This window comes from Sphaerodactylus townsendi, linkage group LG03 (genome assembly GCF_021028975.2).
Source record: "Sphaerodactylus townsendi isolate TG3544 linkage group LG03, MPM_Stown_v2.3, whole genome shotgun sequence".
Classification (NCBI taxonomy): domain Eukaryota; kingdom Metazoa; phylum Chordata; class Lepidosauria; order Squamata; family Sphaerodactylidae; genus Sphaerodactylus; species Sphaerodactylus townsendi.
This window is the reverse complement of record NC_059427.1, coordinates 12,221,234-12,245,746: the sequence shown is the minus strand read 5'-3', so window position 1 is coordinate 12,245,746 and position 24,513 is coordinate 12,221,234. Positions and strand designations below refer to the sequence as shown.

General features: G+C 46.4%; 4 protein-coding genes across 4 annotated transcripts in view; 2 read left to right on the top strand and 2 right to left on the bottom strand.

Moving 5' to 3' along the window:
* LOC125428636 (zinc finger protein 883-like) overlaps positions 1-847 on the bottom strand; it is a 29,695-nt gene extending 28,848 nt beyond the window's left edge. Inside the window, exon 1 of the mRNA XM_048489093.1 lies at positions 709-847. The gene's annotated coding sequence lies outside the window, so the exon portion shown is untranslated. The remainder of the gene's footprint in view (positions 1-708) is intronic.
* Positions 1-24,513, bottom strand: part of LOC125428885 (zinc finger protein 271-like) — a 1,035,007-nt gene that overhangs the window by 596,534 nt on the left and 413,960 nt on the right. The gene's annotated exons all lie outside the window — the stretch shown is intronic.
* LOC125428658 lies at positions 3,665-12,251 on the top strand. Its single transcript, XM_048489144.1, has 3 exons — positions 3,665-3,845; positions 6,609-8,591; positions 11,162-12,251. The coding sequence occupies exon 2, from the start codon at positions 6,659-6,661 to the stop codon at positions 8,582-8,584; it is 1,926 nt and encodes a 641-aa protein (XP_048345101.1). The 5' UTR covers positions 3,665-3,845; positions 6,609-6,658; the 3' UTR covers positions 8,585-8,591; positions 11,162-12,251.
* Positions 14,942-23,358, top strand: LOC125428627. Its single transcript, XM_048489067.1, has 3 exons — positions 14,942-15,131; positions 19,777-21,742; positions 22,769-23,358. The coding sequence occupies exons 1-2, from the start codon at positions 14,958-14,960 to the stop codon at positions 21,739-21,741; spliced, it is 2,139 nt and encodes a 712-aa protein (XP_048345024.1). The 5' UTR covers positions 14,942-14,957; the 3' UTR covers position 21,742; positions 22,769-23,358.

Genomic DNA, 24,513 nt, shown 5'->3' with positions numbered 1-24,513 from the left:
AGCAAGAAATTGAAAGTGTTAATGTTTTTTGTTTCTTGATTCATCAACCAAAAGGGTGGTTGCATCTAAGAAACCAGAGGAAAAAACAGTCCGACCAACAAAGTTTTACTCTTTACTTTACAAAGTTTTACTTTAAGACCAACAAAGTTTTACTCGTTAAAAGTTTTCGTGAGCATACATGCTTTTTTCATGTGCGCGCATACTTCTTCAGAGATGCTGCCAGTCAGAGGAGGCAACACTGAGCTAAATTAATATGAGCTGGCTTTTTATGTGGTTCAGTGGCAGAGCGTATATTTTGCATGCAGAACATCTCCAGAACAGTCCCATGTACCTCCAATTAACATATCAGGAAAAGGCACATTGGGGGGTGGGGTGGGGGGGGGAGAGAACTGCAACCTGCGGTTCTCCAGATGTTCATGGACTACAATTGGCCATGCTGGCAGGGGCTGATGGGAATTGTAGTCCACGAACATCTGGAGAGCCGCAGGTTGCAGACAATACTGAGACAGGCAGACTGGGGAGTCCTAGGATCAGCTCCAGGTATTTTCCAGTTAAAGGGTCTCAAGTGCCGGGAAAAGCCTTTTGCCTGCGACAAAACCTGAAGAATGGCTGCCCATCAGAGAAGACAATGCTAGCCTAGACAGTGCAGTAACTCAAAGTAAAGCAGACTCCTGGCTTTTCCTTCCCCAAATCCCTTTTTTGACTCACCTCTCCCAATCACGGACGTGGCTGTCGCCCCTGGAAATATGCAACGCCCCCGTTCAAACTACCTTACAGGCGGCTTCTTTCCACCCAGCCATGGGGGAGAGAAAAGACAAGGCGGTCCATCCAACTCAGCCCTCCAGCCGGGCCTCTCTAGCAAGCTGAGCTCTCTCAGTTTAACTCCTTGTGTAAAAAAAGGAAAAACAGAGCCACCTTGCCTAGCAAGGAAGAGGGTATTAACATTGGGCCCTTTGCCCTTCAAGCACTGACTCTCTAAGTGCAAGCATTATTAATAATTTGGAAAGACACTCTGTACCTGCCCAGAGGCAAGCATGCCAATTATTGAAAATCTTTTATTTTCTCACATACATTGTGATAACCTCCTGATTCCAGAAACTTTAAAGAAAACTTTTAAAAAGCTACCAACTTCATGATGACATCAGTTCTTTTGAGCATAAGGCAAGAGGTGGGAATAATGTCAGGCTAGACACCCACATTAAAACCAGGCAAAAAAATCTGAACATGACGTCAGCATTTCTAGACTTTCTAGAGCATCAGCTGATCTCTAACTTCACGTTAGACCACAACAGTGTATAATGCCATAGAGCCGTGGTGGCGAACCTTTGGCACTCCAGACATTATGGACTACAATTCCCATCAGCCCCTTCCAGCATGGCCAATTGGCCATGCTGGAAGGGGCTGATGGGAATTGTGGTCCATAACATCTGGAGTGCCAAAGGTTCGCCACCACTGTCATAGAGGGACATCTGGAGAGCCGCAGGTTGCAGACCCCTGGTGGAGAAAATTGCCACTTTGGAAGGCGGACTCTATGGCATTATACACCACCGAAGTCCCGCCTCTCCCCAAACTCTGCTCTCCTCAGGCTGCACCACCAAAATCTCTGAGTACTTCCCAACTCCAAGCTGGCAACTCCATGATCTGAGATGGCCTTTTACAGGTGCCAACCTACGAACAGGCACAATCAACAGCTACCCATACATAAGCATTCTCCATTGTAGTTCTCACTTTAAGGAATGATCCGCCCAAGATGGGCAGGAAAGCTTCCTACTCTCCTGGCTTTCTGCAAAACTATACAAAACTGAACTCTTCAAAAGGGCTTTCCTGCACAGGTAGTACAGCTGCTTACTATACATAGTATCTTGTTAAATTTTTGCTCCACAAAATGTGTCATTTGAGTATATAGTACTGTGCTTCAGTTCTCTCTAGTTTGTTTCCGACTTCTACAATCCTCGTGCATTCTTGCATGCTACATATTGTTGACTGTATTAACACTACATGTAATCCACGAGAAAGGTGGACTAGAAATGAATAAATACTTTTTCTCCAGAGAAACTGATCTCTGTGCTCTGGAGATCTGCTACAATTCTGGGACATCGCTAGGCCCAACCTGAAGGTTAACAATCCAAACAAGCTAATGGTATTAATGTACCAATGTCTCTAATATTCAATATACATAAACAATTATAAATAAGCCTTTATACTGTGTAATACAAACAATATCTACACAGGCTTATTACTGTGTGATAATTTGCAGGAAGAGATAGAAAAAGTGCAGAGAAGGGCAATGAGGACGATTGAGGGACTGGAGCACCTTCCTTATGAGGAGAGGCTGCAGCATTTGGGACTCTTTAGTTTGGAGAGGAGACATCTGAGGGGGGATATGATTGAAGTCTATAAAATTATGCATGGGGTAGAAAATGTTGACAGAGAGAATTTTTCCTCTCTTTCTCACAATACTAGAACCAGGGGGCATGCATTGAAAATGCTGGGGGGAAGAATTAGGACTAATAAAGGAAACACTTCTTCACGCAACGTGTGGTTGGTGTTTGGAATATGCTGCCACAGGAGGTGGTGATGGCCACTAACCTGGATAGCTTTAAAAGGGGCTTGGACAGATTTATGGAGGAGAAGTTGGTTTATGGCTACCAATCTTGATCCTCTTTGATCTGAGATTGCAAATGCCTTAACAGTCCAGGTGCTCGGGAGCAACAGCCGCAGAAGGCCATTGCTTTCACATCCTGCATGTGAGCTCCCAATGGCACCTGGTGGGCCACTGTGAGTAGCAGAGAGCTGGACTAGATGGACTCTGGTCTGATCCAGCTGGCTTGTTCTTATGTTCTTAAGAAATATAAACTAAATAGCCCCTCTACAAAGAGCTCACAACAACAAATTAACCTTAAACAATATCCATATCCACATTGGCTGTCATTCCCCAGTTGTTGGATGACTTCGTGATACCTTCACAACAGCCCATTATCCTGTGTAATATTAATAAACAATCATTGTCAAAACACTTTTCAGAAACAATATAATCATATCACAAAGTGAATGGAATGAAACCTACTTGTAATTTTCAACAACAAAAAAACCTTTTCCAAAAAGGCTGCCAAAAATCCTTAAGGTTCTTTGAGGCTTAGCTATAGAAGAACTGCCTCTCCTATAAATAATAATAAAAAACACATAAAGATTACATCACTGTAGGAGTTTACTATTGTGAAAACACTTCTAAAAGAAAGGTGGGCACAGAACCAAGGAAAAGGGGGAAGGTCTCTACAGGAAAAATCTGTGCTAGTAACCGGAAATTTTGGGAAACTACAGGTGGGCACAGAACCAAGACCTTCCCCCTTTTCCTTGGTTCTGTGCCCACCTGTAGTTTCCCAAAATTTCCGGTTACTAGCACAGATTTTTCCTTCAGTGCCATGATATTAACAGGGGAGGGGGTGTCAGAATGGTTCCCTGGGAACAAGGGGAGTGTGTTTCCCTGATCTGGTGTTAATCATCCGGTAAAACCCAAGTCACCCTCCGCGTCCGCCAAAGGTCTGACCGGAAGTAGGTGGAACCTTTCTTTACAAGCATGCTCGTGGCGCTTTGGTCTCTTGGGAGGAAGTGACACCGGAAACGAAAGCACCTGGGAAAGCAGGAGGTTCCTAGAGCGGCCCGGAGAGGTTCTCTCTTTTCCCCCTTTTCTCTCCCCCGTCTTCCAGGCGATTGGAGCGTCGAGGAGGGTCGGCATTTTCCCGCCCCGAAAGTGGAGCCGGAGCTTTGCTGAAAACAGGGGGGCGGAGAGCGAGTTTTTTTTGCCCAGAGATCCCTACCAGCCCGCGGGAGAAAGTGCAGAAGAGGTAACAGCCGTGCTGGGTCCTGGGGAAGCTCAGACAGGCATCTTGGGAGGAGGGAATGGCGTTGGAAAGGAGGTGGGCTGCAGAGTCTGCAGGGTGCAAAATGAACCCCTGTAGATTGCAACCCTGGATTGAAACCCCGCTACTGTCCCGGGGGGTGGGGGTGGATCTCCAGCAGAGATAAGAGCAAAAAGTTTGTATCTGTTGAATTAAAATGTTCCTGAGAGGCTAAAGCTTTTTAAGGGTTGGAAGGGGGGAGGGTTTGCTGGACATCCCCTCCCATGGCACGCCTCTGATCGCCTCCTTCAGTTACTAGGGGGGGGGGGGGGGCTTCAGGACCAGAGGCCTTTTGGGAGCAGTTGGTGCATCCTCGGAAACTGTAGGTACAAAGTGCCTATTTTGCCATTTGTGAAATTTCTAGTCCAAATGAGAGCGTTTTCATTGCCACCCGACATCTGGCTTCCCAGAATTCGGTGAGGGCCTGATCCAAACTGTAGCACCGCAGTGGCATGCTAGACATGCAGATCCCCACATGCACCTCTGTCAGTGGAATGACAAAATTAGGGAGCTCGCTTATGAAAGAGGTACACTGCGGCACACTTGGGAGAGGCGTGCTCAGAGGTGGGATCCAGCAGGTTCTCACAGGTTCCCGAGAGTAGGTTACTAATTATTTGTGTGTGCCGAGAGGGGGTTACTAATTGGTGATTTTGCCACGTGATTTTTGCCTTAGTTACGCCCCTCCTCTCAGCAGTCGCGCGCAGAACTTGAAGCAGTCTAGCAGGAGGTGCACCGGCGTGCGTGGCAGCCTGCGCCTGTGTGCATTCGTTTCCCGCCCAAGGACTGGCGCAACGGCTGCGTCCTTGCCACAGCCCCACTGAGGAATGCCCCGCCCCCAGAATGCCCGGCCACCACCACCCCGTCGTGCCCCACCCAGCCCCATTGGCGCTACGCCACAGTTTGAATCCCACCACCATGGGAACCTGTTACTGAAATTTTTGGATCCCACCACTGGGTGTGCTTCATGTAAGACTTTCCCAGTTGTGGCAGGAAGTCATTCATAATTGTTTGGCTGATACTTGTCAGCACAGGTGTGATTTACACCTTGCACTGAGAGCACAAGGATTTATGAGACTTACTAATGTGCGTTAAAACTGGTAAGAACACATGACTTTAATAAGCACTTTAGCCAGCTCAATCACTTTTTGTTGGAATCAAGCCCTAGTGTGTGTTTACAATGTCACTCCACTGTTTGGGTAGAAAGCCACTGTTTGCATTTTGCAGTAAGCGTTACAAATTCAAAAATCCTCACCCAGTTTCCATCCCCATCTGTGGGTACCATGTTGGGGACCCCGCCTTGAAGACTAACCAAATGGACTTTTGTGAGTTAGATCACACTTCATCAGGGTCATTGGAGTGCCCACCGTTTAAGCACCTGACGAAGTGAGCTGTCACTCAGAAAAGATTATGCAGGAATAATATGGTCTTTAAGTTGAAACTGGCCTTATTATGCTTACTTGGCTGTTAGTGCTAATGGCTAGCATGGATGCCCCTGTGGTGTTATTATCTCACAGGGTTTCTAATATCACAGTTGTGAGGCTACATGAGATGAGTGCTTCACATCCATGCTGTGGGCTAAAAAGTCATTTTATGTGTCGATACTATTTTCTAGAAAATCTGTGTGCCATTTCTCCAGACACCTACCAAGGAGTCTCATAGGTCTGTATTTGTTGTAGATGACTCTGGCAGCTAAATTTCAAGAAAGTTTGTCAAGGTTTGGGCTCGTCCTAGCTCAGCCAATGCTCTGCATCAAGGCAGTGAGAGCCTTATTGAATTGCAGCATTCGTTCTGTAGAAGCAGTCCATTTTTGAATGTATCTATGCATCTGCAGCCAAACAGAGAGGGAAACTGGAGAGGAAAGACAGTAGGAAAGTCATGTCTGCATGGTAAGAACTGAATTTTGGGAAAGGGATTAGTGGCGCGACATTGAGTTCTGTACACCTCACTTCCTATTCAGTGTGCGTTGGAGTGAGCAAAACACATTTGTGGGTGGTGTGGGAAAAGGGTGGACTCACAAAAGTAGTCCATCAGAGAATCCAAAACAAAAGAGTGTGAGAATTCACAGGGCAATCCGAAGCAGAGTTGTGCCATTCTATGCCCGTTGACTTCAAAGGACTGAGACGGGCATAACTGTGTCTAGGATTGCATTATGCAGACTGAATCCGTTTATTCTGCCAAGTTCACAGATTCATGCCTTTCAGTTGCAACTTGCAGTGCTAGGCACAGTGGTATAGGATTGGATTGTGCATTGTTCTCAGTGCAGAAGTAAGTGTGTGTGTGTGTGTTAAGCTGTAAAGACAGGATGCTTGCTTCTGTTGGACTGGGGTCAGGGGATCCAGGTTTGAATCCCCACCTTGCTGTGGAAACTCAGTGGATGATTTTGAGCCTGTCATACTCTCTCAGCCTAACCTACTTCATAGGGTGTTGTAAAGTGCTTTGGGTCTCCATTGGGGTATAGATATCTAACTAAATAAATGTACCGACCAGTTTGTAAAGGTCTTAGAGAATTCAGAGTTCAGAAAGGTGGATTTTGCCCATGCTCTGAAGATTCATTTTCTTTGAGGAGGAGTGCTGTGAAACGTGAAGCCCTGCAACCATCCTTCACCCATTGGTTGTAGAAAAATACACACAAACAGTTTATTATGTGGTCAAATAGAATGTGTGTGTGTCGATTATAGAATGATCGGGAATTTGTGTTGTTGTTTACAGGAGGAAAACTTGGCTCAGAAATACACACTGAACATCAACATCAGGGAAACATGGATGCTGGCGAGGGGCATTCAACTCCCGGCTCTGCAAAGAAGAGAAAGTATTACTGCTATTTTAAGGACGACTGGTGCAAAGAAAACGCATTCAAGAACTGGCTTCGGAAAATCGACATGATGACGGCCGAATGCATTCTGTGCCATCAAGGATTCTCAATAAAATATGAGGGACGCAGAGCGGTGACCAGCCACGCGGACAGCGTAAAACACAAAGAGTCGGAAAAACAGTACAAAGACATGCCGCAAATCCCAGCGCCGGTCCCGATTGAGAATGACTTCTACCAGGAAGACATGGTGACTGCGGCAGAATTAGGACAAGTTTATCACAACATCGTGCACCAGCTGACCTACGCAAGCCAAGCTTGTGCGTATAAGACGCTCTCGAGGATTTTACCTGATTCTGTCGCCGCAACAAAAATGTCTTGTGAGTGGACAAAACCTGGCAGCATCACAGAGAGTGTTTTGGCACCCAAATCACAAGAGCTGTTGCTGAAGGACTTGGAGGAAGTGCCGTTTTTTTCAGTGGGGTCGGATGCCTACAACAAAGGCAGCAGGAAATTTTTCCCCCTCAGCGTGCGTTACTTTTCGGTAACAGAGGGAATTAAACATGGCTTGCTTGATTTTTACAGCGAACTGACGAGCGATTCCATTGCGTCGCGGATCGCCACTATTCTGCAGGAAAACGGTCTGAGCGTGCACCGGATGGCGTCTTACATGATTGACAATGCCTCCGTGGATTTCGGGAAACACTGGTCCGTGTTCCAGGACCTCAAACAGCGTAATGGTGGACTGATACAAGTGGGATGCATGGGCCATGTGATCCACAATTGCCTCAGAAAGGCAATGAGGGCGTTGAGCTTCGACGTAGAGACTTTCATCTTCAAAGTATACAGCGAGTTTTCATCCGCGACCAAAAAGATAGATTTTCTGATGTCTTTTTATGAGTTTGTGGAAACGGAATACAAAGATGTGCTTCAGCACGTAACGACGAGGTGGTTGTGCCTTCTCCCCGCCGTTGACCGCATTCTAGAAAGCTGGACAGTGTTGAGGGCCTACTACTTGTCGCAGGGGGAAGACGACTGCCTCCGAATCGTGTGGGAAGCATTCAGCGTCGAAGAGACAGCATGTCTCCCGCTTTGTTACGTGTACTTTGTGCACAATCTGATGAGAATATTTTCCGAGTCTGTGAAAAAACTGGAATGTGACCATGTCACTTGCACAGAACTGCACAGCGTCTTGGAAAGTCTCCATTCCAAGCTCAAGCGAAGGAAAGAGGACAAATTCTACGGGAAATCGTCCCAAGTCATTCTGAGCAACATCCCTGTGTCCGAGAACAAAAAATTTGCAGAGGAGGCAGATAAGACATTGTCCCGGTGCATTGCCTACCTGGAGCAGTGGTATTATTTTGAGACGTCGATTTTTGAGCAGATGGCAGTGCTGTCGTTGAACACGGAGGTGAAATGGTTTGATTTGGTGACGCTGGTGACGGCTCTCTGTCTGGATATCGACATCGACCAGTTGTACAATGAATACTGCGTTTTGCAGAAATTCAGAGAAGAGATCGTCTCTAAAGAGCAGAAGGTGGATCAGCGGTGGGTGAAAGTGTTCAAGCAAATCCCTGAGCGTGCCGACAGCCAGCTGCTGAAGCTGGTCTCCTTTGTGCTGTCCATCCCTGTGTCCAACGCCTTCTGCGAGAAAATCTACAGCCTCATGGCACAGCTGTGGAGCAAGGACAGAAACGGACTGAACGACAGTGTGGTGAAAGCGGAGCTGCAGGTGCAGCTGAATTTCAATATTTCCTGTGCAGACTTCCACGAGTTCCTACACAAGAACCCAGAGTTGCTTAGAGTAGCAAGGGGCCAGCAGACGTACAAATGTAAAAAGGAGCCAGAGGATGAAGACATTCCACAGGTGCCGTAGCTTTAAGGTAAAAACAGAATATTATGCAAATAGGGTTAAGGCAGGGTGGGTATAGTTCTGCAGAGCCCTGCCTGCTCTGAACCCCATTCTTTCAAGGGACTTCCTCTGTAGAAGGCACCTCCCCTAAATCTCCAGAACTGCCAAAACTCACTGGCTGTCAGCCTCCCTCCTCCTGTTTCGCTCATTCGCTGCAAAACCAAAGCTGGCACACTGTAGTTTGATGTAGTTTTTCTATCAGTCCTCAAGCTAGAAACATGGAAAACACCCTGTGTGATGTACCAAGAGATTTTCCCCCACGAAATTATAACTGCCTGTCCTTTCAGGCTCTGAGTAGCCTTTTAACTTTATTCCTTCAGAAAACGTTGCATGTGGGCAATTTTATTTAATATTTTTAAATGTTTTCCCACCCTTTGATTGATGTGTTTGTATATATATACACACATATTTATGTACACATACATATATACACACATATACATATATAATAGAAAGCATATATACGTACGTACGTACCGTGTATATTCGCATATAAGTCGATTTTTTCAGCACATTTTTTGTGCTGAAAAAGCCTCCCTCAACTTATATGTGAGTGAGGTGTGTTTTAAAAAATATTTTAGGGTTTTTACTTTGTCGGCCGCCAAGGGGCGCAGTTTTTAGGCTAGTGGCACCAAAATTTCAGGCTATCATTAGGTGACACTCCTGATGATACCAGCCAGGTTTGGTGAAGTTTGCCCCCAACCCCCATTGTTTCCAATGGGAACTAATAGTAGATGGGGCTACATTTTGAGGGTCCATAACTTTGGACCCCTTGAACCAAACTTCACCAAACCTGGCTGATATCATCAGGATAACCTCTTGCTGATACCAGCCAGGTTTGGTGATGTTTGGTTTAGAGGATCCAAAGTTACGGATCCCCAAAGTGGGTGCTCCCATCCCCCATTGTTTTCAATGGGAACTAATAGTAGATGGGGCTACCCTTTTGCTAACATAAACATTCCTCCCCTGACAGGCACCCTCAAATTTTCCCCAGATTCTCCCTTTAAATCCACCCCCCCCCCTTCTGAGTGGATTTAAAGGGAGAATCAGGGCTTACAGAGCTAGTTTACTGTTTTTCTTTTAAATAAATATTCAAAAACATTTAACCGACTGATGCCTCAATTAATGTGATTTTATTGGTATCTATTTTTATTTTTGAAATGTATCAGTCGCTGCTGCATTTCCCACCCTCGACTTATACATGGATCAATATGTTTTCCCAGTTTTTTGTGGTAAAATTAGGTGCCTCAACTTATATGCGGGTCGACTGATACACGAGTATATGCGGTATGTGTATGTGTATATATATATACAAACACATGCATATATGTGTGTGTGTATGTGTGTACAGACACACACATATATATACATGTACACATATAAACATACATATACATACACACACATATATAATACACACATATATAATATAAGTTAGGTCTCTTGCCAGCCACACATCTGCTTGGAATGCAGGCTGGGTTGAATGGGTGGGTGCTGGATTAAGTTGGTGCGAGATTGCATCTTTTGCATTCTAGGAAGAAGTCGTGGATGGTCAGGATGGACAAACAGTAGCTACTTCCAGATGTAAACAGAAAAACCAGTGGTTGCTCAAACACCTTCTGTGTAGTCTCTGGCAGAACCAACATGCTGTGAATTCACTGTACTCTGAGTTCACTTTGCTATAAATCCAGGCGCATTTGAAACCCAAAAGTAGCATCCACAGAGGAGTTTCCTTCTGCCAACAGCCAGAGGCGTAGCTCCAAGGGGGCGGCTGGGGGGGTGGACGCACCGGAAGCGCCCCCCTGCGGGCATGGTGGGGGCCTTCCGGGGCAGGGGCAGAGGACGCACCAGTGTACCATGCACATTTCTCCCTTGCTACGCCTCTGTCGACAGCCCCTAATGCCCCACCCCTTCTGCCACCAGAGGGCTTTTTTCTTAAAATCAGTAGTTGCTACAGCAATACAACTATCTTTGTTTAAGTTGGCAAAAAGCCCTCCAGGGAAGAGGCTGGGAAAATGCTGGTTACGAAAGGATGGTGGTAGTCAAATGCGTAGGAGTTTCGAAAACTTGCAGGTCCCATCCAAATGATGTGCTCATCTGATTGTGATATTTCTCAACAGATGGTAGAAAATCAGGTTTCTGAAAGGGTGGAGCGAAGGGGAAATTTTGGAAGGGGACAACTGGAAGAAGGTGTCACGTAAATGCTCTGAAGGGAAAAAAAATCACTGGTTTGGAAGCCAGGGCTGATCAAAACAGCCATGTAGGGGCAGACAGTCTTCTTCTCTGGACAATTTATTTTGATCGTTCTTTTTCCTTCCACCCTCCGTTGCCTTCTGTCTCCATTTATATTGCAAGTTCATGGGGCCAAGGCCTTCTTTTTGAAATGCATTTAAATGGCTGTGTAGAATTCTATGTACATCAAAGGTGCAATATTAATAATAATTGTGCCTAAAACAGACAATTCACTCTGCCTAAAATAGATTTTGAAAACTTCATGAGAAGAAAGTGGTCAAGAAGAAATGTGTTATTTTCTTATTTCAGGTTTGCATCCTGCCTTCTACAGAGGAAAATTCAGTGTACGTACAAACCAGCACATCCTGAGTGCACATATATAACCCTCAATAAGTGCTGCTGGAGGACTAAGAACTCCGAGGGGGGAAAAACCATCCTGGATCCCTTGTGAATTGAACACCTTCAACATAATTAGTGAAATCAGTGGCCAGTAAGATATGAGGAAGCTTACACATACATCATCAAGAATACTGGGCTGCTTTCTCCTCTCCTTCACCATTGGCTGAGTTCCTGATGACGTCATGGAATGTTCAAGATATTCTGGTTGCTCCTTGGAGGGCAAGTAGCTTGAGGGAACAGATGAATTAGGATGAACTTATTAAACTGTTACATGCTTAATTTTTTCCCCCTCCAGAAGTGGGTCTAAGTCTGCAATGGGAATAGTTTTTAATGACCTAAACTACGTTCTTTGCTGTGAGCTGCCATATACATGGCAGTCTTCCATTAATCTACTCCAGTCTTTTCTGGACTGTTGAGTTGGTTGGTTGACCCATCACAACAGTGCCAGTTGACTTCTTTTGAGTGACCGTGATCCATGAAACCAGTAGTGCCCAAGGGCAGGTGCCAGCTGACCTTTCTTTTATTTCATTCTCGTGTCCTTTGACAATAAAGGAAGAAGGGCTCTTGCCCCACAGCTTTGCCACAGTCATGGGCAGACTCAGCAGCAAACGCTCCTCCTACTGGCCACGTGCTGTAATTGCAGTGATCTCTAAAGTTGGGAGGGCGGGGTGAGAATCGGCCTGTCAGAATTTGCTTTTGTTTTCTCTTATTTTTGGAAGTTGCTGTTACTTAGCTTTATTTCTCTTCTAATTTTTTTTTAAATCGAAACTGCAGGCTGACCCTGTGCTCCCCTATAAAAAGCAAAGGGATGGAGAGCTCACTTCTATATAGACCTTACCTGATATTGTTTAAAAGTTAAGAGTAATTCATTATAGGGTTTTTAAAAAAATGTTTCATAGGGGAAGTTGACCAGTTTGTTTTGTAATTAGCAGAAGTACCAAACCTGTTGATCAAAGTATCTCTTGTTGCTGTTTTAATAAAGCTTATGTTTAGAAAAAAATGACTTTGCCCGTAGTTCAATCATTTCCCCCCTGACCAGACAAATGGCCAATCCAACTAGAGTTTGGCATCACTCTGATCCATAACAGAGTGAGTGCCAACTGCACCTTGCGGGGACTTCGGTTTAATGTGCATTCTCGCTTTGCTGTTTTCACACTTCCTAAAATATGAACTGCAGGTGAAATTTTGGTCATAATCTGAGCATTCGTGTCAGTGTTATCCCACCCGTCTCCAATGAGCTCAGAACAACAGATGCAGAGACGTGAGTGAAGTGTTGCGGAGAAGGAGAGTGGTTCTTTTGACCAGTTCAATGTCGGGACTTCAGAGAAAGGAGGAGACCCACGCCCATCTTGCAACCATTTCTCTGCTACCTCTTCAACGAACCTCTGACTTAGTAATGAAAACATTTTACTACTGTAAAACAAAAGCCCTTCTGGATCAGACAGTGGTACACCTAGCCCAGGGGTCAGGAACCCGCGGCTCGCGAGCCGCATGCGGCTCTTCCGCCGCTGTTCTGTGGCTCCATGAGCCGAGCCGCGGGGCCCATCTTCACCCGCCCTGCAAGGAGCAGGGCGGGAGCTTCACTCGCCCGGCGGCCGGCCAGGCCGAGCCGGCAGGATCCTCTTCACCCGCCCTGCAAGGAGCAGGGCGGGCGCTTCACTCGCCCGGCGGCCGGCCAGGCCGAGCCACCGGAACCCTCTTCGCCTGCCCTGCTCCTTGCAGGGCGGGCGCTTCACTCGCCCGGCGGCCGGCCAGGCCAAGCCGCCGGAACCCTCTTCGCCCACCCTGCTCCTTGCAGGGCGGGCGCTTCACTTGCCCGGCGGCCGGCAAGGCCGAGCCGCCGGGACCCTCTTTGCCCGCCCTGCAAGGAGCAGGGCGGGCGCGACGCTCGCCTCGGGCCGCCAGGCCGAGCCGGCCGCCTACACCTGCCCTGCAGGCGGGGTGAGCGGGCGGTGGGGCGCCGAAACAGCAAGTGGGCGGGAGCTGGGAGGGGAGCCAAATGGCTCTTTGAGGGGAAAAGGTTCCCGACCCCTGACCTAGCCTCTCGGACTGTGGCCAATCAGTTTTTCTGCAGGGGGAACAACAGGGTATAGAGGCTTTGTGAGGGCTTCCTCTGGTGTTTCCTCCTGGCACTGGGATTCCGAGGTTGACTGCCTCTGAACATGGAGGTTCTCCTCAGTCACCATGACTAGTGGCCGCTGACGGAATTATCTTCTGTGAATCTAATGCCCTTTTAAAGCTGTCTGTGCCTGAGGCCATCACTACCTCTGGCAGTGAATTCCACATTTTAGTCACTGTGTAAACAAGTATTTCCTTTTGTCTATCCTGAACTTATTGCTCATCAGCTTCACTGGGTGCCCCTGAGTTCTAGTATTTTGGAAAAAGGGAGAGAGAAAGTTCTCTTTGCCAACTCCCTCCACCCTGTTTACGATTTTACGAATTTAGGATGTCCTCCCTTAATCATCTCTTTTCTAAAATGAAAAGTCTTCAGCTTCTCTTCACGGGGAAGGTGCACCAACCTTCTAATCTCGACTGTCCTCTTCTGTACTTTTCCCAGTTCTGCAATGTTCTTTTTCACATACAGTGACAAGAACTGGACACAATACTCCAAATAAGGTCAATAATTCGTGAACCACTAAAAATAAAGCACCGAGCATCTTAAAAACAGAAAAAACAGGTTCCTGGGCTAAAGAGTCGAATATTTAGATACTGTTAAAGGATCAACCCCTTAATTAAAGGCTTGGGTTAAAAGTAGCACTTTATATTCACATCAGCCCTGTGAAGTAGGTTAGGCTGAGGGTGACAGGCAGAGGTGGGATCCAGCAGTTTCTCACCAGTTCCCGAGAGTGGGTTACTAATTATTTGTGTGTGCCGAGAGGGGGTTACTAATTGGGTCCGCTTTTCCATCTCCACGCCCTCGCCTCCCCGAGAGGCATTCTGCCTTTGAACTAATAATGTAACTCCCTGATAACTCCCTGAACTGGGTTAATCCCTTTCAGGTACTGCAATTCATTGATTCTCAGCCTTTCGTACCTTTTATCTCACCAGCCTCTATCAAAGAACCTGTGTGTGTTCACCATTGCTGTGTTCAGTTTTGCGAGTTGGGGCATTTTCTATAATGTGATGATGATTTGGAAATGACCTGGTGCAAAAAAAATTTGGGGGGTCATGGTGGGGTGGCTGCCGATGGGGGGGCATCCAACTCAGGTTTTGCCCAGGGCTCAGGTTTGCCTAGGTACGCCTCTGCCCCCTTTGCTGAGGGGGGGGGGGGGCTGGCGAGGGAACCTGTTACTAAAATTTTTGGATCCACCACTGGTGACAGGCCAATGTCACTAAACGGCTGAGTGAGGACTTGACGTTGGGTCCTCCCACCTTACCCCACCCATCCTGCTTTCCTTCAAGTAAGTCATTCTCCTGTGTGAGTTTACTCTTTATTTATTAAAATATTCATATCCTGCCTTTCCTTGTGCCTCCAGCCAGTCTACACAAACTCCCCCTCTCCCCCGCACAATACCAGTGTGATACCACTTCAGGCTGCCAGGGGAAAGCTCTCTGTTTGAAGGCCAACTCCACGGGAGCACAACACGGGAAAACTCAGGCTGCGCACGCGCGGAAGGTCCGACCGGAAAGCGGGTCGTACCGCTCTAGGGAGCCCCGTGGCGCTCTCGTCTCTTTGGTAGGAAATGATACACGGAATCTGGGGAGCATGGGAAGAAAGGGGATTCCTAGAGCGGACCGGGTGGCCTCTCGCATGCCTCTCTCTCGGCAGTCGAGACGTCAAAGGGGCCCGGTCCTTTCCCGCGGCAAAAGCGCAACCGGGAACCGGGGCAAGCGGGGCCGCGGGCCAGCGATGGAGGCGGCGACCAGCGAGAAGGAGACGGTAACGTGCACGTGGGAACCCGCGCGCGGGGATCCTCTCGGCCCAAAGGCTCGCGGGTGGCTCGTTCCCAGCTCGGCTGTCCTCGCAGGAGGATGCAACCGGGTGCACCGCTGGGAGCTGTTTGGAAGGGGCGGGTGGGACAAAAGAAATAGGCATTGGGGCTCACTGCGATCCAAAGAGACCCCCCTCCAAACTCCCACCCCCCCCAGCTGGCCCTGGGTAGCAAACAGTGAACGCTGGTGGGGTAAGAATTGATCTGCGATTCGTTGTTTGTTTGTGAGTTTGAGCCGCCTTCACTGGAGGAAGCATTTCCTGCATTGCTGTCAAGGCTAAAATTGCAAGGGAAAGGGGCGGATCTCGCCCCTCCTGTAGTAGACCTCTAATCCATTGGTCTTCAAACTACGGCCCTCCAGATGTTCATGGACTACAATTCCCATCAGCCCCTGCCAGCATGGCCAAGTGGTAAGGCTCATGGGAATTGTGGTCTGTGAACATCTGGAGGGCCATAGTTTGAAGGCCCCTGCTCTAATCCCTGCTCCCTACCCGGCAGATGTATTCCAAGGGTCCCCAGGGGCCCCATGTTGCGAGTCACAGTGGAAGAGAGGGCATGCTTCCTCCATGGAACTGTGTCCACCTGTGGAAGTTCGAGGTCAGATCCAAGCCAGAAGGTGCATTGTGAACAGATGCATGTCAGGAAGTCAGCATTTTGATTGGCATGTCCCATCTGGCTCCCCAGAATTCTGTGGGGACCCGTCCCACGCAGTTGCATGCCAGACCGTTCAGATACTTCAGCGCAAATCCTTTATGCATCAGAAATCTGCCGACATAACGACAAATTTAGAGACGCATCCTATGAAAGAGGCACGCTTCGAAAGTGCAGGAGAGGCGTGCTTCGTGTCAGAATACCTTCCCAATTGCAACAAGAAGTTATTCTTAATTACCTGAACGATATTTGTCAGCAGAGGCTGTGCTCTGCGCCTTGCCATAAGAACACAAAGATTTGGGAAACTTCTGCAGATACTCTTCACCACAGGTGTCAAACTCGCGGCCCTCCAGATGTTATGGACTACAGTTCCCATCATCCCCGATGATGGGAACTGTAGTCCATAACATCTGGAGGGCCGCGAGTTTGACACCTATGCTCTTGACAATCGTATACCACTCTGTTACGGAGTCGATACACCTGCTGTTTTCTTTGCAGCTATTGTGGTAGCCAGTATTTGTGGTCGGTTACATGTCCCGTGAAAATTGACAGTCGCGTTTTTGGGGTGGATCTTAGAGCCTAAGAAAAATTGTGATGGTCTGGCTGATCCCAGTTCATCAGGAGAGTAAGAGCACTGTTAAATTGCAGCATTGAAGGGATGTCATGTTGGTGAGCGAGCAAGCTTGTTTTCTGCTGCTCCAGAGATTAGGACCAGGAGTAATGGGTTCAAAGTGAAGGAAAAGAGATTCCATCTAAACATCAGGAAAAATGTCAGCACTACCTTGGAGTGTGGTGGAGTCTCCTTCTTTGGAGGTTTTTAACAGAGGCTGGATGGCCATCTGACTGGAGAGCTTTGAATGTGCAGAGAAGGGCAACGAGGATGATTGAGGGACTGGAGCACCTTCCTTATGAGGAGAGGCTGCAGCGTTTGGGACTCTTTAGTTTGCAGAGAAGATGTCTGAGGGGGATATGATTGAAGTCTATAAAATTATGCATGGGGTAGAAAATGTTGACAGAGAGAAAATTTTCTCTCTTTCTCACAATACTAGAACCAGGGGGCATCCATTGAAAATGCTGGGGGGAAGAATTAGGACTAATAAAAGGAAACACTTCTTCACGCAACGTGTGATTGGTGTTTGGAATATGCTGCCACAGGAGGTGGTGATGGCCACTAACCTGGATAGCTTTAAAAGGGGCTTGGACAGATTTATGGAGGAGAAGTCGATCTATGGCTACCAATCTTGATCCTCTTTGATCTGAGATTGCAAATGCCTTAACAGTCCAGGTGCTCGGGAGCCATTGCTTTCACCTCCTGCATGTGAGCTCCCAAAGGCACCTGGTGGGCCACTGCGAGTAGCAGAGAGCTGGACTAGATGGACTCTGGTCTGATCCAGCTGGCTTGTTCTTATGTTCTTATGTTCTAATGTGTGGTCCTGCATTGCAAGGGGTTACACTTGATGGCCCTTCAGGTCTCTTCCAACTCTATGATTCATTATTTATGTAGAAGTGGTGCCTTTTCCTGTGGCTCTGTTTGCACCCAGGGAGAGGGAGAAATTAGACAGAGAGTAACAAAAGCATATTGAGACCCTGAGAACTGAATCTCGTAAATGGGATTTGTGATGGGAAGCTGAGCTCAATAGAATTTTCTGGATAGTTCGCTGGGGTGGGATCCCATTAGGTGGCCTCAAAACATCGAGACACCCGAAAATGCAAAGTTATTGCATTCCTAAAACAGAGTTACATTGTTCTAAGCTCACTGACTTGGATTGACTTAGAACGGTATAATTCTGTTTACGATCACACTGCTTCAGATTAGATCTGTTTCCTCTTGGTTTACACACTGTCACCGTTGTGCGCTAGTGGTTTATGACTGCAATCCTTGGCACATTTAAGAGAACACTCAGTAGTGTAAGATTGTGTTGCACATTTATTTTTTCCCAGTGATTGTGGGTAAAGAGGAGGGTGTTCTGTGGATGACTGTGGGCTAGATCCAGTGGTGGGATTTGGCAGGTTCGCACCACTTCAGCAGAACCGGTTGTTAAAATGGTGCTTGTAAACAACCAGTTGTAAAATTATTTGAATCCCACCACTGGCTAGATCCATACTAAATTTCCCATAATCAGAACAGAGCTGCTGCTCCTTGGGGATAGGGAACTGTGAGGAATCTGGCATGAAAAGGCAGCTTACAGCAGGAAAGTAGAAATTGCCAGTTTAGTCTAGATCAGGGGTAGGGAACCTGCGGCTCTCCAGATGTTCAGGAACTACAATTCCCATCAGCCCCTTTCAGCATGGCCAGTGGCCATGTTGAAAGCTGATGGAATTGAACCTGAACTATCTGGAGACGAGGTTCCTAGTTCTGATCCTAAAGCAAGACTAGAGGCCTTTTTTGCACAAATTGTTTGCAGCGTGTCTTGCTGCCAAATGCTTCTTTCCCCCCCCACCTCTTGAATGCCACATGTTTTTTCCTCCATTTGGTTCCAGAAACACTTTTCCTTCAGTTTTCCTCCGTTGTTTCTCCAAGCACTGCGGTTTTTTTCCAAGCCAGCTTCCCTTTAGCGTGCCATCATGTTGAAATGTCTTTATTTCTCCGCCTCATCAAACCCCTGGACCTTATCCACGCCCTCGTGTAGTCACCCAGCCTCCCCTTTAGCCATCTTCTCCCCCTATATTTTCAAAAGGATGTTAGTATTTTTTTTCTCTGTCTCATTAGCAACGTGAGGTAGGGGCACCCACACCAGCCCGGTTGATTGTATCGCTTTTGTCAGTTTCATTCTGAATGAGCAGTGTCACTTTAAGGGAAAGGAGTGAATGAAATTCACAATGCAAGTTCCTTTTGTTGGAGTAAATTGACAAGGGGCTGCTGTAATAACACACCAAGGAAGCTCATTGGATTTTCTTGAGCCAGCCACTCATAGCCTACTTCACAGAGTTGTTGTAAGGATCAAATGGAGGAGGAGAGAAAGATGCTAAAAGCTGCCCATCCATTGGGAGAACTGTGTGGTCTGGGTCTCTAACTAAATTGTGTCAATCAGCTTGTTGAATGTGTCACCGCGTTTCAGGCCACACAGAACTTCTTAGTGAGTCTTTGGAGCTCAAAGTGATGAATTCTACCCATGCTATGAAGACCCATTTTCTCTGACCAGGAGTCCTGTGAAACATGCAACCTTGCAGCATCCCTCAAGTATTTAATAATAATAATAATAATAATAATAATAATAATAATAATAATACCTCTAATATCCTAGGTCAGTGGTGACAAACCTATGGCACTGTAGATGTTCATGGACTACAATTCCCAATTGGCCGTGCTGGCAGGGGCTGATGGGAATCGTAGTCCATGAACATCTGGAGTGCCATAGGTTCGCCACCACGGCCCTAGGTCCTTGGGAAGGACTCGATATTCAGAGATGAATTCCAGACACTTGTGCTGTGTTGTTATGTGTATAATAATAATAATAATAATAATAATAATAATAATAATAATAATAATAATAATAATAATAATAATAATAATAATAATAAACCAGCTAAAGATCTGGCAGCTGTGAAATCAATAATAATAATAATAATGATAATAATGATAATGATAATAATAATAATAATAATAATAATAATAATAATAATAATAATAATAATAATAATAATAATAATAAGTCGATACATTACAACTTCCTAGGCCTCTGGGTGAGGCTCGAATTGTAATGAAGGCCAACAACCAGCTAAAGATCTGGCAGCTGTAAAATCTACCATAATAATAATAATAATAATAATAATAATAATAATAATAATAATAATAATAATAATAATAATAATAATAATAATAATAATAATAATAATAATAATAGTGTTGTGTGAAGGAAAAAATGTCCACCTGATTTTGTGGGCTCTCACTTATATAGAATGAGAGGCAATTTGGGTTTCTGTTTTTGTTGTTGTTTACAGGAGACAAGCGTGGAACAGAAATACAAACCAAACGCGGAAGCTGGCGAGGGGCATTCAACTCCTAGCTCAGTAAAGAAGAGAAAATATTATTGCTGTTTTAAGGATGAATGGTGCAGAGAACAGCCATTCAAAGACTGGCTTCAGAAAGTGGACATGATGACAGCTGAATGCATTCTGTGTCATCAAGGATTCTCAATAAAATATGAGGGAAGAGGGGCAGTGACCAGCCATGCCGAGAGCTCCAAGCACAAAGAATTAGAGAAACAGCACAAAGAAATGCCTGAAATTCTGACCTTTTTTAACAAAGCAAACTTCTCCCAAGAAGATATGGTGACTGCTGCGGAAGTAGGACAGGTATATCACAGCATCGTACACCATCTGAGTTACGCCAGCCAAGCCTGTGCGTATAAAACACTCTCAAAAATTTTACCCGACTCTGTCGTCGCAAGAAAAATGTCTTGTGGGCGGACGAAAGCCACCAGCATTGCCGAGAGCGTTTTGGCCCCCAAATCACGGGAGCTTTTGCTGAAGGACTTAGAGAACGCGCCTTACTTTTCTGTCGGATCTGATGCGTACAACAAGAGAAACAAGAAATTTTTCCCAGTGACTGTGCGGTACTTTTCTGTGACGGAGGGCATCAAGCACGGCTTGCTTGATTTTTACAATGAATTGACAAGCGACTCGATCGCCACGCGGATCGCCATTATTCTACAGGAGAATGGCCTCAACGTGAGCCGAGTGGCGTCCTACATGCTCGATAACGCCTCTGTGGATTTTGCGAAACACTGGGCAGTGTTCCAGGACCTCAAGCAGCTTAATGACGGGCTGATACAGGTGGGATGTATGGGCCGTGTCATCCACAACTGCCTCAAAAAGGGGATGAGAGCGTTGAGCTTCGACGTGGAAACCCTGATTTTCAAGATTTACAGCGAGTTTTCGTCCTCGCCCAAGAAGACGGAATCCCTTACGTCGTTTTTTGAGTTTGTGGAAACGGAATACAAAGATGTGCTCCAGCACGTGTCTACGGGATGGCTTTCTCTTCTGCCTGCCATTGACCGAGTCCTGGAAAACTGGTCGGTGCTGAGGGCGTACTTCTTGTCCGAGGGCGAAGAAGAGAGCGTGAAGATCGTGTGGGAAGCGTTCAGCGTGGAAGAGCACGAGTCTCTTCCTCTTTGCTACGTTCACTTTGTGCACAACCTGATGAGGATATTTTCCGAGGCTGTGAAAAAACTGGAATGCGACCACGTTGGCAGCACAGAATTGCACGGTGTACTGGAAGGCCTCCACTGTAAGCTCAAGAGAAGAAGAGAGGACAAATTCTATGGCAGGTCTGCCCAAATCATTTTGGGCAACATCTGTGCCTTGGACAACCAAAAATTCACCGAGGAAGCCGAGGGCATGTTGACGCGGTGCATCGCGTACCTGGAGGATTGTTACAGTTTCAAAACGTCTCCGTTCGAGCCGATGGCCGTGCTCTCCCTTAACAATGAGGTCAAGTGGTCTGATTTGGTGACTCTGGTGGCCGCCCTGCGCATTGAGATAGACATTGACCAGTTGTACAATGAGTACTGCGTTTTGCAAAAGTTCCGAGAAGAGGTCGTCTCCAGGGAGCAGAAAATAGATCAACGGTGGGTGAAAATTTTCAGGCAAATCCCTGAGCGTGCAGACAGCCAGCTGTTGAAGCTGGTCTCCTTTGTGCTGTCCATTCCCGTGTCCAACACCTTCTGCGAGAAAATCTACAGCCTCATGGCACAGCTGTGGAGCAAGGACAGAAACAGGCTGAGCGACAGTGTGGTGAAAGCGGAGCTGCAGGTGCAGCTGAACTTCAACATTTCCTGTGCGGACTTCCACGACTTCTTGTACAAGAACCCGGAGTTACTCAGAGCAGCCAGGGGCCAGCAGAAATACCGATTTAAAAAGGAAGACCCGGAGGGTGCTGCCTTTCCCTTGGCAATTCAGTTTTGAGGTAAAAACTTAACTATTGTTTAATTATTTCAGTAGCTATTGAATCGGTGTGGAATTAGTTCTGCACCACACACAGGCGCGGTCTCCTGAGCCCCTCCCCGGGAGCTGCCTGCCCGCAGACCTCCAGAATTGTCCATGCCCACCGGCTGCCCATTCTCCTTTTTCCAGGTCACCCATCAGCACTAAATGCTGTGTTGGCAGACTGCGATTGATACTAAGAAATACACACATTCTTTTTTTCAGAGGCAAAGCTTCAGTTTCATATAGTCCATATTCCAATTCTGTAGGTTCTACATAAAAACGTTTCGCCCGTAGAGAACATTTTTCGTGCGTCTTCCTCAGTATGTTAGTGTGTTCAATCACACTTCCAACAATTCTTTGAGGCTTCTAATGGGTATATTGGCTCTCTATTATGAGTTGCCCGCTCTGGATACAGCCCGCTCTGGATACAGCCCGCTCTGGATACAGCCAGAGTGCAACGTGTGTATTTCTTAGTATTTAAGCTAGTGTTGACATTGCACTCTTAGAGATAGTGGAGGCTGTGATTGATGCCACAGAATCTGGTTCTTCTTGCAGTGCTCAGGGTAGAAACATGAAGACCACTCCCCCCCCCCCCACCAATAAGGAAAAAGACCATTTTCCCCACTGCAATAAAAAGGGAAGAATACTGTTTTTATGAAATATCTTGATCACAAATTGATAGGGATACTAATTTCTTTCGTTTGTTTTTTTTATTAAGAAATGTGAATTTCATCAGCAAAGGCGCTTCAAATGCATTTCGAACACACTTTCCTCTGTCCCCTTGTGGCTTGGTTCCTCCCACCCATCATGCACCTGCAGGGCTTTTTAAAAAATCTATGGGTGCTGTCTCACCGTAAAAACTGGGGATTGCCTCTGGCGGCACAGAGGGGAATTTGGCAGGTCTGACAGGACAGTGGCAGTAAATGGGGCCAAGGTAAGTGGAAGGCTTGAAGATGAATAACTTCTCCTTCAGCTGATGTGCTAACTCCGTGTCTGGTCTTTACAGAAAGGTCGGGGCAAACCAGGAAGAAACCAAGGGCCAGTTGGAAGATGGCATCGTGTGGATGCTCCAGAAAGGACTGATCTGGTTTGGAAGCCATGTTGGAGCACTGCAGCCATTACAGATGCAACCTCTCTTATCTGCTCCTGTCCAAACTGAACTGACCCATTTCGTAGTAAACTGAGCCGCCACCGTCGGGGAAGTTCCTTGAAAGCACAGAGTTTGCAGGTTGTCTCCGTGTTCAGAGTTCCACAAGGGCAAGCAGGCGGAAGGGTTTCCTGGCAGCCAACTTTCAGAAGACTCAGTGCCCATAGCTTGGGGGCGGGGGGGGGGGGGTTGCAGGCTACCGTTCTTGGCCTCTCCTGCTGCTGGCACCTGTACAACTGACGGCCTGAATGGAAGGAGGGATCTGACTGCTTTCACTTAGCATCCTTGTCGTGGGCCCATTTCAGGCATTGATGTCCATGAGTCGAGAGAAATCCTCGGTTAAAACAAAATTGTTAGGTGCCATTTTTAAATGTTGTGAATTTTTCTGTCTGTTTGTATGGATTTCTTTGAAATGACTCTGGGTGGGGGAAAGGGGGAGGCAAGGCAAGGTGGTCCTTCTATGGCAGTGGTGGCGAACCTTTGGCACTCCAGATGTTATGGACTACAATTCCCATCAGCCCCTACCAGGGTCTGATGGGAATTGTAGTCCATAACATCTGGAGTGCCAAAGGTTCGCCACCACGGTTCTATGGTGATGGAACTCCTTTCTGTCAGCTACAATTTACACGGGCATCCAAACCACTGTGATTATTTTTCTCAGTGCTGGGGGGGCGGGGGGGGGGGGCTGATATCATTTAAAGGAACACAAGTGTGGAAGCGGGGAGAAGGGCTAAATAAAAGTACTCATAGGTTTTTTTCCCCCAGTGGAATCAAAATCAGCGAGACTGGGGTGGTGATGTAAGGCAGGGAAAGGGTAGCAGTTTGGGGTTTCAAAAATCCTCTGAGGAATCTTTTTAAACTTCTGTGGAGCGACACTCCACAGGCCCTCCTGAGTTACCTGGAGAATGGTCACCTTTCCACAGAAAAAGATGTTCTCAAAATACCCCAAATGTTAAATTCTGCTTGGGATAAAATGTATCCCAGGTTTTTCTCCTGCACATGAAAGCAGAGTTTTTGATGTCTGTGAAATGTTAGTTTTCATTGTTTTGTTCATTGTGTATGGCATACTGTCGAACTGTTGCTCTAATTTTATAATCCATTTTTTGTTTTATTATTTGTGCGTATTATATCTAGTGTTCCTTTTTAATTTTTAAAACTTTTATTTCAACAGGTTATAATCACAGGTTGTATTGACAAAGATGCCAAATCTGTCAATTGATAGAACTTTTAGCAACACAATGATGTAAATACCATGAAATTATGTATAGATGCATCCCAGTTACCATAGTAGGAAACCACTGAGAATCATTGACACAACTGTTCGTAATAAACTTTACCTACGTAGAGAGAAAACTGTGGAATTGCTTGCGTTATTTTTAAGTTATACGTTTAAGATATAGTTTGGTCTTTGTTTTAGCTTAGGTCGATATGTTAAAAAGAGTATAGCAAAAAAAATACTGTTTGCATTTCAGCAGCTAACAGCAGCAAATTTATAAGCTCTTCAGAATTTGAAGCAGTGGTGGGAATCAGCAGGTTCACACCATTTTGACAGAACCGGTTGTTAAAATGGTGCTTGTAAACAATCAGTTGTTAAATTGTTTGGA

Bases quoted from the DNA above. Each gene is read 5' to 3' on its own strand.
- LOC125428658 (XM_048489144.1), top strand. From the start codon at position 6,659: ATGGATGCTGGCGAGGGGCATTCAACTCCCGGCTCTGCAAAGAAGAGA.
- LOC125428627 (XM_048489067.1), top strand. From the start codon at position 14,958: ATGGGAAGAAAGGGGATTCCTAGAGCGGACCGGGTGGCCTCTCGCATG. The intron at 15,132-19,776 runs GTAACGTGCACG...TGTTGTTTACAG, and splicing joins CGACCAGCGAGAAGGAGACG to GAGACAAGCGTGGAACAGAA.